This window comes from Chrysemys picta, chromosome 1, assembly GCF_011386835.1.
Source record: "Chrysemys picta bellii isolate R12L10 chromosome 1, ASM1138683v2, whole genome shotgun sequence".
In the NCBI taxonomy this organism is placed as follows: Eukaryota; Metazoa; Chordata; order Testudines; family Emydidae; genus Chrysemys; species Chrysemys picta.
The window spans coordinates 196,156,394-196,173,918 of NC_088791.1; the positions used below are offsets into that span (position 1 = coordinate 196,156,394).

Consider the following 17,525-nt stretch of genomic DNA (forward strand, 5'->3'; position numbering starts at 1 on the left):
AGGGATGGGATTTTCAGAGGGAATTACTGCTGGCATTCTCTGCTCCCATTACAGTCAGTGGGAGACTAAGAACATAAGAACGTCCATACTGGGTCAGACCAAAGATCCATCTAGCCTAGTACCCTGTCTTCCGACAGCGGCCAATGCCAGGTACCCCAGAGGACATGAACAGAACAGGCAATCACCAAGTGATCAATCCCCTGCTGCCCACTCCCAGCCTCTGTCAAACAGAGGCTAAGGACACCGTCCCTGCCCATCTTGACAAATAGCCATTGATGGATCTATCCTCCATGAATTTATCAAATTCTTTTTTGAACTCTGTTATAGTCTTGGCCTTCACAACATCCTCTGACAAAGAGTTCTACAGGTTGACTCTGCATTGTGTGAAGAAATACTTCTTTTTGTTTGTTTTAAATCTGCTGCCTATTAATTTCATTTGGTGACCCTAGTCCTTGTGGTATGAAAAGGAGTAAATAGCACTTCCTTATTTACTTTCTCCACACTGGTCATAATTTTATAGATTTCTGTCATATCCCCTCTTACTCGTCTCTTTTCCAAGCTGAAAAATCCCAGTTTTATTAATCTCTTCTCATACGGAAGCTATTGCATACCCTTTTTTGTTGCCCTTTTCTGTACCTTTTCCAATTCCAATATATCTTTTTTGAGATGGGGCGGCCACTTCTGCATGCAGTATTCAATATTTGAGCATACCTGGGATTTATATAGAGACAATATGATATTTTCTGGCTTATTCTCTATCCCTTTCTTAATGATTCCCAACATCTTGTTCGCTTTTTTGATTGCCGCTGCACATTGAGTGGATGTTTTCAGCGAACTATCCACAAATACTCAAAGATCGCTTTTTTGAGTGGTAACAGTGTGCATTACTTTGCATTTATCAACATTGAATTTCATCTTCCATTTTGTTGCCCAGCCACCCAGTTTTATGAGATCCCTTTGTAACTCTTCGCAGTCTGCTTTGGACTTAACTATCTAAAGTAGCTTTGTATCATCTGCAAATGTTGCCACCTCACTGTTTACCCCTTTTTCCACATCATTTATGAATATGTTGAATAGGACCGGTCCCAGTACAGACCCCTGGGGGACACAACTATTTACCTCTCTCCATTCTGAAAACTGACCATTGATTCCTACCCTTTGTTTCTTATCTTTTAACCAGTTACCAATCCATGAGAGCACCTTCATTCTTATCCCATGACAGCTTACTTTGCTTAAGAGCCTTTGGTGAGGGACCTTGTCAAAGGCTTTCTCAAAATTTAAGTACAGTATATTCCCTGGATCCCCTTGGTCCACATGCTTGTTGAAGAATTCTAGTAGATTGGTGAGGCATGATCTCTCTTTACAAAAAACATGTTGACTCTTCCCCAATAAATTATTTTCATCTATGTGTTTGATAATTCGGACTACTACTGTCTTGAATGGGAACAAATAGGCCAGCACTTACTGCCTTGGAAAACCCTTCCCAGAATATACAAAATACTGTAGATGGTTTCATTGCAATGATTCAAAATAGGGAACTATGTCTCTTTCATATACATAATTCACAGTTTGTGTTACTGTAACACTGACAGATCCCGGTCGTCAGCAGGCGGTATTGAACCTGGGGCCTCTGGAATTTAGTGCATGAACCGAAAGCCATATGGCTGTTAGCTAAGGCTCTAGAGTAGATTCATTAATCTTTCTCTAAGTGGTCAAAGGCCTGGTCTACACTAGGCGTTTAGGTCGAAGTTAGCGCCGTTACATCGAATTAACCCTGCACCCGTCCACACTGCGATGCTATTTAGTTCGACATAGAGGTCTCTTTAATTCGACTTCTGTACTCCTCCCCGACGAGGGGAGAAGCGCTAAATTCGACATGGCCATGTCGAATTAGGCTAGGTGTGGATGGAAATCGACGCTAATAGCTCCGGGAGCTATCCCACAGTGCACCACTCTGTTGACGCTCTGGACAGCAGTGCGAGCTCGGATGCTCTGACCAGCCACACAGGAAAAGCCCCGGGAAAATTTGAATTGGAATTCCTTTTCCTGTCTGGACATCGTGGCGAGCACAGCAGCACTGGCAACGATGCAGAGCTCTCCAGCAGTGATGGCCGTGCAGTCTGTGAATAGAAAGAGGGCCCCAGCATGGACTGATCGGGAAGTCTTGGATCTCATCGCTGTGTGGGGCGATGAGTCCGTGCTTTCCGAGCTGCGATCCAAAAGAAGGAATGCAAAGATCTACGAGAAGATCTCTAAAGACATGTCAGAGAGAGGATACAGCCGGGATGCAACGCAGTGCCGCGTGAAAATCAAGGAGCTGAGACAAGGCTACCAGAAGACCAAAGAGGCAAACGGACGCTCCGGATCCCATCCCCAGACATCCCGTTTCTACGAGGCACTGCATTCCATCCTTGGTGCGGCAGCCACCACTACCCCACCAGTGACCGTGGACTCTGAGGATGGGATACTGTCCACGGCCGGTTCCTCGGACATGTTAGGGGACGGGGAAGATGAGGAAGGAGATGAGGAGGGCGAGGCAGTCGGCAGCTCTCACAATGCTGATTTCCCCGACAGCCAGGATCTCTTCATCACCCTTACAGAGATCCCCTACGAAGCGTCCCCAGCCGTTACCCCGGACACAGAATCTGGTGAAGGATCAGCCAGTAAGTGTTGTAAACATCTAAACATTTATTTTTAACAAAACAGGAATATTAACAATTAAAAGAATGGGTTGTTCATGATTAGTGTGCCCTAGGCGCTTAACGGTTTAGTCATGGGCAGTGCAAGTTTTGAAAAGAAATCTAGCAATGTCCGGTTTTCAGTGATTGTCCTGCACAAGCCGCTCTACTGTTTATTCCCTGCTACTGCAGCTACAGTAAAATGCGGTCTATATGTCCGGGGATAGAGCAGTAATCCTCCTGGGACATCTCGATGAAGCTCTCCTGGAGGTAATTTGAAAGCCGTTGCATGAGGTTCCTGGGGAGAGCGGCCTTATTGGGTCCTCCGAAGTACGACACGTTGCCGCGCCACGAGATTATCAAGTACTCGGGAATCATTGCTCTGCACAGCAGGGCGGCATACGGCCCTGGTCTTTGGAGGCTTTCCCGGAGCATTCTCTCTTTGTCGCTCTCGGAGATCCTCATCAGGGTGATGTCGGCCATGGTGACCTGCTTTTAATTAGGTAGGGGAGTGTTAGTGTTGGGACTGCTTTCCCGTTCCTTTACAGAACTGTAACCGCTGGTTTGCAGCCACGCGGTGGAGGCGGGAGAGGGGCAGCCAAAAGGGATCGTTCCCGGGGACAGCCGCAAGGGGGTGGGACAGGGGCAGAGTTCCCGCTTGCCGGATTGCTGGCAGCAGGGACTGACATTGCTTTAAATGTGAAATGAGGCCAGTGGTAATATAAAAGTTTTAAACTGCCACAAGTGTACGGCTTACCATGTCTGCCTGCAACAGAAATTCCGTTGTGCTGCCCCGCTTCTAAAATGTGCTGTGCAAGACCCCAGGCACTGAATGCGAAGGCCGAGAATTCGACCTTGTGCTGAGTGCGCATGTGAAAGGTGCTGTGCATGGTCTTGTTCACAGAGAAAGACTATGTTCTTTGTTCACAACTACATTTATCTTTCTGAGGAATTCACTCCCTTTTTCCCATTTCCACAGCCCCATCTGCGACTGTCTCACAACCTAGCCTGGAATCACACTCCCAGAGGCTAGCGCGGATTAGGCGTAGGAAGAAGAGGACACGGGAGGACATGTTCTCTGAGCTTATGGCCTGTTCCCAAGCCCAGGCAGCACAGCAGACCCAGTGGCGGGAGAACTTGACCCGAATGCACCAAGCCAACATGGATCGGGAGGAGAGGTGGCGGCAGGAAGACCAGCAGGCGACTCAAACGCTGCTTGGACTACTGAGGGAGCAAACGGACATCGCCTTGTGGATGTTCTGCAGGAACGGAGGCAGGAGACAGAGCCCCGCTGCAGTCCATCTCTAACCGCCCTCCCCCGCCACCAAGTCCCATACCCACCTCACCCAAAGTGCAAAGAAGGAGAGGCGGCAGAGTCCCTGCTAAGTCTCACTCCACCCCTGCAGAGAGCTCTAGTAGCAGAAGGCTCTCATTTCCCAAAATTTGAAAAGTTCTTTCCTTCCCGCCTGACACAAGCCCACGTCCAAGTTTCACCTCCCAATGCCATGTGTAGTTGATAATAAAAAATTCGTTTCTGTTAACTACTGTTTCAATCCTGTTCTTTTGGAGGAGGAGGGGAAAGGGGGTTGGTAATTTGACAGGACAGTCACCTTTGGCAGGGTACATAGTTGGGGGCAGGCACAGCAGCAGGGCACATACACAGTGCAGTGATGCAGTGACTAGTTACCCCGGTTAGTCTGGGAGGTTGTTTTCATGTTATGTTGGGGGGGGGGTTGCTCTGTGACTTTGTGGCGGGGGAGGGCAGTTACAGATCTTAAGCGCCGGTCCTTAGGCAGGATCACAGAGCCACACAGCATGGGATCTGTAACCGTCCTCCCCCTGCCACAAAGTCACATAGACCCCCCATACACACAGTCCCGATCAGGAGGGGTGACAGGCTCCGTTGAAACAAGCATCCCACCGCAGCGGAGCCTGTCAATCCTTGAGTTTAGAAGCTGCATTCGCGTCACAACACTACACCCGCTCCGCACCACAGTCTGCGTCCCAGTTTTAAAAAATTCCCGCGAAAACAGTATTAAAAAAACGGTGTGCTTTAACAAAGTAGAACTATTTTTATTTCGACACATGTGTTGGAAGGGGGGTGAAGGAGGTATGTAACTGGATAGGATAGTCAACATTAACTGGGTAAAGAAACGGGGGCAGGTTTAGCTTCTCAGTACACAAACTTTAAAGTCACAGGTTACCCTGCTCACTCAGGAACTTTGCTTTCAAAGCCTCCCGGATGCACAGCGCTTCCCGCTGGTCTCTTCTAATCGCCCAGCTGTCTGGCTGTGAGTAATCAGCAGCCAGGCTATTTTCCTCAACCTCCCACTCCGCCATAAAGGTCTCCCCCTTGCTCTCACAGAGATTGTGGAGAACACAGCAAGCTGCTATAACAATGGGGATATTGGTTTCGCTGAGATCACAGCGAGTCAGTAAGCTTCTCCATCTCCCCTTGAGACGGCCAAAAGCACACTCCACCACCATTCTGCACTTGCTTAGCCGGTAGTTGAACAGTTCTTTTTCAGTGTCCAGGGCGCCAGTATAGGGCTTCATGAGCCAGGGCATTAGCGGGTAGGCTGGGTCCCCGAGAATGACTATAGGCATCTCCACATCCCCAACAGTTATTTTGTGGTCCGGGAAGTAAATACCTTGTTGCAGCCGTCTAAACAGACCAGAGTTCCTGAAAACACGAGCGTCATGAAACTTGCCCGGCCATCCCACGTAGATGTTGGTAAAACGTCCCCTGTGGTCCACCAGTGCTTGCAGCACCATGGAAAAGTATCCCTTTCGGTTAATGTACTGGGTGGCCTGGTGGTCCGGTGCCAGGATAGGGATGTGAGTTCCATCTATGGCCCCACCGCAGTTTGGGAATCCCATCGCTGCGAAGCCATCTATGATCGCCTCCACGTTTCCCAGGGTCACTACCTTTGGCAGCAGTACATCAACGATTGCCTTCGCTACTTGCATCACAACAACCCCCACGGTAGATTTGCCCACCCCAAACTGGTTCGCAACTGACCGGTAGCTGTCTGGCGTTGCAAGCTTCCAGAGGGCTATGGCCACTCGCTTCTGTACACTCAATGCAGCTCGCAAGCGGGTGTCACTGCGCTTCAGGGCAGGGGACAGCAACTCACAAAGTTCCAGGAAAGTTCCCTTCCGCATGCGAAAGTTTCGCAGCCACTGGGATTCATCCCAGACCTGCAGCACTATGCGGTCCCACCACTCAGTGCTTGTTTCCCGTGCCCAGAATCGCCGTTCCACGGCATCAACATGACCCATTGCCACTGTGATGTCCTCGGCGCTGGGTCCCCTGCTTTCTGACAGGTCTGTGCTACTCTCAGACTTCAGGACATCACCGCGGTGCCGTAGCCTCCTCGCCTGACTTTTCTGCATCTGCCTCAGGGAAACCTTTATGATAAGCTGCGAGGCGTTGAGAGCGGCCACAACTGCAGCGATGGTCGCAGCGGGCTCCATGCTCGGAGTACAGTGGCGTCCGTGCTGTCAATGACTGGAAAAGCGCGCGAACTGATTTCCCGCCGGCGCTTTCAGGGAGGGAGGGCGGGAGTGATGGACGGATGACGACAGTTTCCCAAAAGCACCCTCGACTCATTTTGTTACCCAGAAGGCATTGCCGGCTACACCCAGAATTCCAATGGGCAGAGGGGACTGCGGGAACTGTGGGATAGCTGACCACAGTGCACCGCTTCGAATGTCGACGCTTTCACCGTTAGTGTGGACGCACAAAGTCGAATTACTGTCCTTAGTGTGGACACACACATTCGACTTTGCAATATCGATTCCAAAAATTCGATGCAAGTAAAATCGAACTACTCTCGTAGTGTAGACAAGGCCTCAGTGTCCCTAGATGGGACAGAGCACCACACCCAGGAAGTGTGTGGGTTACATACTTCCCCTAGCTGAGGAAACACGTCCCGAGCTTCAGAGTCTTCCCAGTTGAAATCCTGGATGAGCCACCACTTGTAACACTGACAGATCCTGGTTGTCGGCGGGTGGGCTTAAATCTGGGGCCTCTGGAGCTTAGTGCACGGGCCTCTACTGCATGAGCTAAAAGCCACATGGGCCTTTAGCCAAGGCTGTAGAGCAGACTCATTAATCTCTCTCTGTGTGATCTCAGTGTCACTAGATGGGACAGAATACCACACCCAGGAGGTGTGTGGGTTATATTAATCTGTTACAGGTATTATTTTCTTAATATCTTTAAAAAAGTACTAATGGGTTACAGGGAGAAGATATTCTGGCACAGGCTGTGGGAAATCAGGGTCTAAGGCAGGGGTAGGCAATCTTTCAGAAGTGGTGTGCCGAGTCTTCATTTATTCACTCTGATTTAAGGTTTCGCGTGTCAGTAATACATGTTAACGTTTTTAGAAGGTCTCTTTCTATAAGTCTATAATATATAACTAAACTATTGTTGTATGTAAAGTAAATAAGGTTTTTAAAATGCTTAAGAAGTTTAATTTAAAACGAAATTAAAATGCAGAGGCCCCCGGACTGGTGGCCAGGACCTGGGCAGTGTGAGTGCCACTGAAAATCAGCTCGCGTGCCGCCTTCGTCATGCGTGCCATAGGTTGCCTACCCCTGGTCTAAGGTAAGGCCATGGACTCTTAAACCACAATATCGTCATTAAATGAAAGGAAATACCCAACTAGACAGCATTATTGCTATTAATAATCATTATAACATAATGCTTGAAGAAAACAAAAGATTTTTTTCCCCTGTGTGGCAAGTGAGGTGGTGTTTGTGAAAAACCAGTAATTTCCATTAGTCAGATGAGGGCTGCTTTTATTTTCTGCTCTGCTTTCTAATTTAAAAAACTGTACCGGTGATTAAAATATTTTAATATTAAAAAATCATACCAACAGGAGCTGTTCTGATAGTACTATATCATTTCAGGCCTTGTTTCCTTTGTGCTAGTAAATATACCACTTTCCTGTTGACCACCCTCTCCTGGCTCCCTGGTCTCCCTTTCCCCACCATTCCTCCTTGTGAAGAGAGATATTATGTTACATATGGGAGTGGCCATGCTAATGAGATGATGGAATGCTAGTGTGGCTACGGCTGTGATGGGCCTCTGAGTACGTCCGCTATGGAATAGCTAATTCTAGAAGCCTGAGCAGACCCAGACTAATTCATCTTAAACTGATTGGTGCAGATTATAAAAGCACTGTCTGTGCTTCTTTTCAAACAGCCTGATTTCTCAGTGGCTACACTTCCCTTGATAACACTGGTCTACAATTTTTGAGAAGTTGTTTGCTTCAGAGATAAAATGTGCTATTTATTATGTATTTTGATGTGCTGAATTCAAATATGACAATTAAAACAACTGATTGGTTACTGTTTCTAAGATATTTAAGTTTTTACATTTTATGTCTATGTAAATTGTGTAGATAGTAGAGTTTTAACCATAAATTGTAAACCTAGGTCTTTTCATGTGTTTATGGTTGCTTTACATGATAATATTTCACCTGTCCTGTTTATGTAACACTTTAAAAATCAGCAAAAGGGTTCTATAAGTAAAATTTATTAGGAAACAAAAGGCAAAAAACTATTATGTACATAGTTTAGTCCTATTCAGTGTCTACTCGGCGCTTCTTGGCTTGTCTCTTGTATTCATTAAATGGAGCATCTCTTGTCACTGTCCAGCAATAGTCTGCAAGCATTGATGGGCTCCATTTGCCCTGATAGCATTTCTCCATTGTTGCAATGTCCTGGTGAAATCGCTCGCCGTGCTCGTCGCTCACTGCTCTGCAGTTCGGTGGAAAAAAATCTAGATGAGAGTGCAAAAAATGTATCTTTAGTGACATGTTGCAACCAAGGCTTTTGTATGCCTTGAGGAGGTTTTCTACCAACAACCTGTAGTTGTCTGCCTTGTTTCTGAGAAAATTTATTGCCACTAACTGGAAGGCTTTCCATGCCGTCTTTTCCTTGCCATGCAGTGCATGGTCAAATGCATCAGCTCTAAGAAGTTCACGAATCTGAGGACCAACAAAGACACCTTCCTTTATCTTAGCTTCACTTAACCTTGGAAATTTTCCATGGAGGTACTGGAAAGCTGCTTGTGTTTTGTCAATGGCCTTGACAAAGTTCTTCATCAGACCCAGCTTGATGTGTAAGGGTAATAACAAAATCTTCCTTGATTCAACAAGTGGTGGATGCTGAACAGTTTTCCTCCCAGGCTCCAATGACTGTCGGAGTGGCCAATCTTTCTTGATGTAGTGGAAATCTCTTGCAGGACTATCCCATTCACAGAGAAAACAGCAGTACTTTGTGTATCCAGTCTGCAGACCAAGCAAGAGAGCAACAACCTTCAAATCGCCACAAAGCTGCCACTGATGTTGGTCATAGTTTATGCACCTCAAAAGTTGTTTCATGTTGTCATAGGTTTCCTTCATATGGACTGCATGACCAACTGGAATTGATGGCAAAACATTGCCATTCTGCAGTAAAACAGCTTTAAGACTCGTCTTCGATGAATCAATGAACAGTCTCCACTCATCTGGATCGTGAACGATGTTGAGGGCTGCCATCACACCATCGATGTTGTTGAAGGCTACAAGATCACCTTCCATGAAGAAGAATGGGACAAGATCCTTTTGACGGTCACAGAACATGGAAACCCTAACATCACCTGCCAGGAGATTCCACTGCTGTAGTCTGGAGCCCAACAGCTCTGCCTTACTCTTGGGTAGTTCCAAATCCCTGACAAGGTCATTCAGTTCACCTAGTGTTATGAGGTGTGGTTCAGAGGAGGAGGATGGGAGAAAATGTGGGTCCTGTGACATTGATTGTTCAGGACCAGAAGTTTCATCCTCTTCCTCTTCCTCGTCCGACTCAAGTGAGAATGATTCTGGTGCATCAGGAACCGGCAGTCCTTCTCCATGGGGTACTGGGCATATAGCTGATGGAATGTTTGGATAATGCACAGTCCACTTTTTCTTCTTTGACACACCTTTCCCAACTGGAGGCACCATGCAGAAGTAACAATTGCTGGTATGATCTGTTGGCTCTCTCCAAATCATTGGTACGGCAAAAGGCATAGATTTCCTTTTCCTGTTCAACCACTGGCGAAGATTTGTTGCACAAGTGTTGCAGCATATGTGTGGGGCCCAACTCTTGTCCTGATCTCCAATTTTGCAGCCAAAATAAAGGTGATAGGCTTTCTTAACCATAGTGGTTATACTGCCCTTTTGTGATGCAAAAGTCACTTCACCACAAACATAGCAGAAGTTATCTGCACTGTTCACACAAGTACGAGGCATCTCTGCTCACTTTGGCTAAACAGAAATGTGTCCCTTTGCAAAATCAAACACTGACAAATAAGAGAGCACGACACTGTATGATTTCTAGAGCTGATATAGGGCAATTTGTTCAGCAGAGTGATGTAAGCTTCGTTATGATTGCATCATCCATGACGTCTAGGAATAACATGATGCAATTCCTATCATGTATGACGCAATACCAGCTTCAGATTGCATCATTCATTGTTTTGCCTAAAAAGCAAATACTGTCCAAACCCAGTCATAGATTTATTCATAGATCCAGTCAAAGATGTATTCTAGTCATTTCTGGTTTAAATTGAGATCCCTTCCCTTTATAAGTCACTTATCCTCCGCCATTCCCAAGTCAAGGGTCATATATACTGACCCAATAGCATATCTTGAAAACTAGAGCCAATTAACAATTTTAAGCATCATTTCCGTTCTCAGTGACCCAGAATTAGTAAAGTTGGACTACATTTATTTCAGAAGCATTTTGGCTGTAGAGCAGTGTAAGCTGTACAGTCCCCAGAGAGGCTAAAATAAAAGAGAATAGCAGTTTCCAGGCTTTCCAGTCCCAAGTCATATCATGAGTCAGGCCTCAGAAAGTCAGAAGATTTAAAAAAAAAAGTCATGTTCTTTTTATTTTCTTTCTGGTGTCTGAGCCTTTATGGTGCCCCCAGGTCATGTTTTCAAGCTTTTCTCCACAACCACAGGGGTTAGAAACTTCCTTGACCATCCTCTGTCTTCCTGCAATGCGCTAATTCATCCCCAGGCACAGGGGTCCCATGGGAAAATAGTATATGATCATGTAATAATTCTGGGATTTCCTAACTTTTGAGTGTTTGGCTTTGCAACCTTAACATTTTTTTTAATGTAGTTTTCTTGTATGTAATTATTATTTATACAGCACCAAATATACTAGGTACTTCCCAGGACAAATTGAACAGCCAGGTTCTTGTGCCTTGCCTTTCTATTTTTGTCCCGTGAACAGCTTCAGACAAAATGAAGGAGCTCTACAGCACGGGCAGCAGCAGCTCTTCTGAAGCCACTGCCCATCGGGGGAGGAAGAGCAAGCAGAACAGTAACCAGACCAAGACTTCACTTTATTGAGATCAGGAGGAAGAATGATAATAGCTACAACCACCACATTAAAGACACGAGACTGTCCAGGGGGAATGCAACTACAGTGCCACCATAATTATGCAGCATCACCTCCCCTTGTTCCTGGCCAAATCAGCTTGTCAGGGGTGGGGAGAAAAAGGATTCTGACCCTTTCCCTCTATGGAGAGGTGAACACTGGCAGCTCGACAGTGTACTTCAACACCCTGACTGCTGAGACTCAACTTGGTGACCATCCTTTGCACAGGGTGTATGTGGTAGGGAAAGAGACACATTTGCACTCTGTTCCTCTCTTGTGCACCAATAATCATGATGATCTTGTCCTAAATGTCTTCCTATTCAAAAACACACTTTCATGAGCAGTTAAACGGTGAAGGTTCTCAGATGAAGCTGAGGAGAAATCCTTCATTTCTACATGTTGTTGACAACCTGATGCTTTTTTTTTTAAATCCAGAGTAGAAAGAAACAAACACTGAGCATGAAGACTTTGTCCTTAACTTTCCCAGTACCAGTAAAATGAAGAAGGGAAAGGGGTATACTTTTAACTTCATCCTCTTCCCAAACTTCAAAGAATAACTGCCGAGCATCTTTTTAAACAGATTAATTCCTTTGCCTGAACAGAGATTGAATATTCTAAACTGATAATTAATATGCCTTTTACCTTTTAATTAAAAAGTTAACTGCCACGGGTAAGTGCCAGGTAATATTTGAATGCTGGGTATTTTCAAATACTCTCTTCTGCAATAAGCAACCAGTCAGAGTTGAGACAAGGAAGCATTATTCATGCTTCTAAAGGTTTAGGGGACTTATAGTGACTGAAGCTGGACAATGTTTTCTTTACTCCAAGGCTGAGGGACATACAGGTTATCAGAGAGCAGACATCTACTCATTACCTGCATCACTATTTTCTAGGCTGACCTAGAAACAGAGTTTTATATTTTGGGTTTTTTTAGGAAGGAGAGATGATTCATATTATACAATAAGCTCTATCCCACATGTCTCCTGATGTAAGACTGTCAATTTTTCCAAATTACGTCTGATTCTTTTGTGACATTGACAGCTGTGGGACTCTGCTGTAACCATTGACTCATTTCCTTTGCATGGGCCCAGAGGTTAGACTGCAACTTAAGGTCCCAAGTGATTAAAGCTTATTTTATATTTTAAACCATTCACGCCTTTAAAATTTGGTTTATTTTTATATTTTTCATGTTTTAATTGGGTAAGCTACCAGGTAAGTCTGGATGACCAGTCTCAAATCATACAGTGATTGGGGATATGCGTGTTAAACCCCTCACTATTAAGGAATTAATTAAAGCCTATAATTATAGCATGCACAGGATAATTAAGGCTGAGCTCCAAATTCCATTCTATACCCCTTCCCTTTTCTGAGACACATACCTTCCTCAAACAAAAGCCTTCCTGTGTGAAGTTCCCATGTTTGGTTTCAGCCCCAAAGTGATTTTTTTTTAAAGAAAGTTTGAGCAAAATTGGTTCAGCTGCTCTTGAGTTTATTTAGCAAGAAAGCATGAAAATGCAAAGAAGAATGTTTTCCCTATATGTGCCAATCTGAAATTTTGTGCTGGGCTTGGATAACTCTTCTGTCTTGTTTTTCAGTTACCATTAAAATACAGTTCTACGTTGAAAAGTGACTATAAAAAACAGCACGTGGAGTTTGATAGCTATTGTCTCTCAGTGACTTCCAGTTAAAATCCACTCAGTTACTAGCCCTGCAAATTCCACCTGGGTTCTGAAAATCGAACAAGATTCCAGCCAACTTACATATCATCACGAGTTATAAAAGTGCTGCAGACCAGTGAGCCCTTTAGTTGCACGTGTAACGTATTGTCTTCCAATTAACCCCTAGCCACATGTGCATAATATAATTGACTTCACACTGTTGCACATGTGGAAGTCATTGGAAGTTGGTGAACTCTACTATTGATGATGGACAAAATGGAACAGAATACAGCTCACGCTCTCTTAGCTGCGTTGGGCTTACAGGATTAATGGGAATAAAAAGCAGTAAGGTCCAGAGCCACAAAACTACGTAGGCAACTAAGTCACAGTTTTAGGCTCCACTGTGATCCACAAAACTCCCACTGTACCCTGTAAGTGCCCACATTCCCTCACTGCCTAAGTTTCTGCCTCTGAGCACGTGCACTGCTGCCACACTTTAGGCATCCGGGTGCCTGCCTCCAAGCATGAGCCACAAACCGGGGGAAGATAGTTGTTTGGCTTGGCTGCCTAACTGGCATGTGGGGCCTATCTGGTAGGAAGTCTCTGACCATGACTACTGGATTGGGGCCCATTCAAAATCTGACAGGAGGAGGATGAGGTGGTGATGGCTAACTTATAATATTTAGCCCTGTGGTTAGAGTGCGCTGGATAAATACTTAGAGAGTCATTGGACCAGAAAGAGGGTGAGAATGACTTGTGTAGCCTGGTGCTTAGGGCACATATGTGAGAGACCCAGTGTCTAGCCCCCTGCGCTAATGACTTTTTAATTACTTATCCACAGTGGAAAAGTTTCAACAGGACAGCTTGTGGGAGCCCCACATCGGAATATCCCATAGCTCAGTGGTTAGAGCACTTTCCTGAGAGCTGTAGGAGACTCCTCTTCAAATCCTTTCTCCCTCTCAGTCAATTCCCCTCTAGGTTTCCCACATCCCATATGAGTGTTCTAACCATTGAGCCATAAAAGTTATAAGATGGGCACCACCACTAACTGCTTTGTGTGCAGTGAGGTAGGTGCCTAATTCATTCTTCCAAGAAACACACAGAAAAGCTGGGTATGTGCAGGAAGTATGAGATTGTAATGAATATATGCATATACAAATACGGGACAGCACAGACACTCTTGTTTTCAGGAATACTGATTTATAAACTGGTTTGCTGTCTCCTCGCTCCTTTTGTTACAGATGATATGTTTTTGAATATTTTCATTTGTCACGAGGTGAAACCGTTGCATCTTGCATTTAAAAGAAACATTTCCTACTCACTATGTTTTCAGTCCTCATCACATATTTCCCCCTTATCAATGATCCTGAACTATGAACATTTCATTTAGTTGGAACAACCCAACCTGGAGTTTGAATCTGCTTTTCAGTTTGTACCACTAGGTGGCCCTTTGTGCTCTCGGATGCATGCTGAGGAGTTCAGCAGGTGAATGCATCTTATTGGTTTACTAGCGGCATGATGCCACTGGGCAGCCCTTTTTAAGAGAAAAGCCAGGAACAGTGGAAAGAGCTTTTGTACAGTCTCCCTGTTGTGAGGAAGTGGAAATCTGTGAGCTGTCATTTCAAAACAAACATGAGTGAGGTGAGTGGATAAACCTATTATCTGGAGAGAGAGATGTAGGTATCTGAAGCAGGAATAACACCAGTAACAGGGGGAAATGCAGCTTAAGGAAAATCAGATGAGTTTTTTTAAAGTCAATTTAAATCAACTATGGAATGAAAAGTTTGAGAAATGAAGACATTCATAACTGAGTAAATTAATGAATACATATAGTTAACAGGATTATATAATGCTTTGTTTGAATATGTAAAGCACCCAGAACTAAATATTATACTTACTCTTATAAATAAGATTGTTTGGAAATGACCAGGTAGTTCTTATTTTTTTACTTAATTAAAAACAGAATGAGATCACACTGTACCTCTTAGCATAGCCTGCAGACATATGAAACGTCTGATCTCTGGTTGTGAAATATGAAATACATCAGTTTCTAACAAAGATTATTATTAATTCTTGTTATCTATTACTAAGTATAACTCCATAGGTGTGCATGGTACTTTGGAGATATAAAATAAGACAAGCTTTATCATCTTTTAAGATTTCATTTTATGTTTTTGTTCAATGTAGAAGAAGTGAGCAGAGAGGTCAGTGCTGTAAAAGTTAGATATTAAAGTATAAACCTCATTTGAAAAATGCCTTGTTTGTAGTTTGCCAGTGCTATGAACTGGGTAGCTATTGTCCTGGGAAAGATTATATCTACACTTGTCCTTATAACCAGCAAAGGAAAAATGCAAATAACATCAAGCATGAAAGGACCTTTGTGTATTTCGAAAAAGAAAGCTGAAAATTCAGTCACTACACTTACCCTATTGGCAGTGAAAGAGTTTGGCAGTGACAAGCCAATATTTTTATTTTTAAAAGTGTATTCATTCCAAATGTTGGGCAGGTTCAGCTAGTAGAACCCGGATTTCTATAGTTCAGCTTTTTAACTCATCCCAAATCAATTGAGCTAGTTGTAATTATGTCTTACTTAGCACTTATTTTTGGAGGCTTCTTTTCTATCACTGTCTTTTTTGACAGATGGGTGTTCCTTTCTTGGCAGTCAGGGTAAAATTAACAACCACACAAAGTATGTTTCTGCCTATGGCTATTGCTGTTTTCTACCACATCTTAAATGACTGACTTGTGATATAAACATAATGAGGAGACATAAGGAGAGATGTAGTGTAGTGGTCTTTGCAAAAGGGTCATACGACAGGCATATTTCCGTTTCCAGTATGCATACCCGAACAGGCTAAGAAATGGGGAATCCCCGTCATGTGTTCCTGCTATGTGTAATGTACATAGAATACTGAGATAAGGCACCAGTAACCCCACAGCTTTTCATCTGCTGATTGGATGTCTACATTGAATAAACTGGATACAGTTCATATTGTAGCTTTTATATACAAAGTATCCCTTTGTCACATACATTAACAGAAACACTTTGTCTGCTATGGCATCATTATGCTGGTAAAATATTAACTTTTCCTAACGTAAAACGATGACAGGTTGATTATTATTGTCTATATCTGTATCATGCCAACGCAGTTTTGTATTACATTGCCATTTCAGCAGCTGTTCATACAGTAGTGCACAGTGCAATAGTTTACATTAGGTTCCCTTCTTTGACATAACCTCTCTTTTCTCTAGTCAAGGAGCTAAGAGTTCTCATGAGCATCAAAGCCAGCATATCTATACAACAACTGGGATCCCATATTTTTATTAATATACTTACCTGTCCCACACAAAATAGCACTTCTAGCAAGTTCCCATCACAGAGGATACTGCTTTCCTTCCCAGTACATTTCTCAAGCCCCTGCCAAGTGTCTATTTAACAGTTTTTAACTCTATCATTGATGCTTCGGGGGACAGAGCTGCTGTCATTGTCATACAGAAGACGATAACACACGGAGCACTTATTTCTCAGGACAGAAAAACAAATGGAGCAGCCCAGGTTATCTTAATTAGAAGGGCTCTGGTTAAAAGAACTGAGGCAAAAAGAAAGATAGGCAGAAGACAATCACTTTAGTTGTCTGAGTGTGCAGTGTTTAGACTCCTGAAGTGGCTCCTGATGGATTTTGTCTGAAACATAGTAACTGGAAATGTTTAAGATACATATTTGCACCAGATTGTTTTGTTATCCACCATAAAATCAGAGGATAATATGACTGAAAAGCCAGACTCAAATATGGCTATCAAATATCCAGAAGTGGGAGAGGGAAAGCAGGGAGAATGGTGAGGATGGTCCAGCGATTGCATTTTTTTATGCTAATCGTTGTCACACTGTTAATGGAGCTTAGAATGCAGACTTAGAGACATAAGAACCAGGGCCGGCTCCAGGGTTTTGGCCGCACCAAGCAGCCAAACAAAGAAAAAAAAAAAGCCACGATCACAATCTGCGGCAGCAATTCGGCGGGAGGTCCTTCGCTCCGAGCAGGAGTGAGGGACCGTCCGCCGAATTGCTGCCGAACAGCTGGACGTGCCGCCTCTCTCCAAAGTGGCTGCCCCAAGCACCTGCTTGGTAAGCTGGTGCCTGGAGTCGGCCCTGATAAGAACATAAGAATGGCCGTACTGGGTCAGACCAAAGGTCCATCCAGCCCAGTATCCTGTCTACCGACAGTGGCCACTGCCAAGTGCCCCAGAGGGAGTGAACACAACAGGTGATGACCAAGTGATCTTTCTCCTGCCATCCATCTCCCCATAACTGAACAAAAATGAGACCCTTCAAAGCCCATTTGCTGCCCCTTGTTTTATTTTTCATATTACTGCTGCACAAAAGTCATCAGTTTTGTTTCCTCTTTCTGGCTACATGATTACAAATCAACTCCTGAAAAAAGCTGAGGAGCATAAAATAGTCACCAATGTGATCATGCCATTTGTGACAGCGTACCCCATAAGGCTTTATGGGGGGACGTTTATAAATGTATGTATGATATAACTGGCTGTATGCTTGCTTGATTTCTAAGTAAGCTCTGTGAGGCATTTGGTCAGCTTCTTTAGGAAGGAATTCACCAGGTTAAGTACCTGATCAGGAAACACTTGGGGAACAATGCATCTTGGAATGCTCCAATCCACATGAGAAGTCTTCCTGGAGACATGCAAGATGCCATATGGACAATGGCGTCGGCCTGCAAAGACTGAGTCATGCAGGGGCATGTGACTTGCCCAG

The 17,525-nt window shown here is 44.3% G+C and overlaps 1 protein-coding gene across 1 annotated transcript in view; it reads left to right on the plus strand.

Moving 5' to 3' along the window:
* The first annotated feature begins 14,263 nt into the window (after positions 1 to 14,263).
* Positions 14,264 to 17,525, plus strand: part of PCP4 (Purkinje cell protein 4) — a 71,269-nt gene continuing 68,007 nt past the window's right edge. Inside the window, exon 1 of the mRNA XM_005304451.5 lies at positions 14,264 to 14,395. Coding sequence (XP_005304508.1) covers positions 14,387 to 14,395 — 9 coding nt within the window. The 5' untranslated portion in view covers positions 14,264 to 14,386. The remainder of the gene's footprint in view (positions 14,396 to 17,525) is intronic.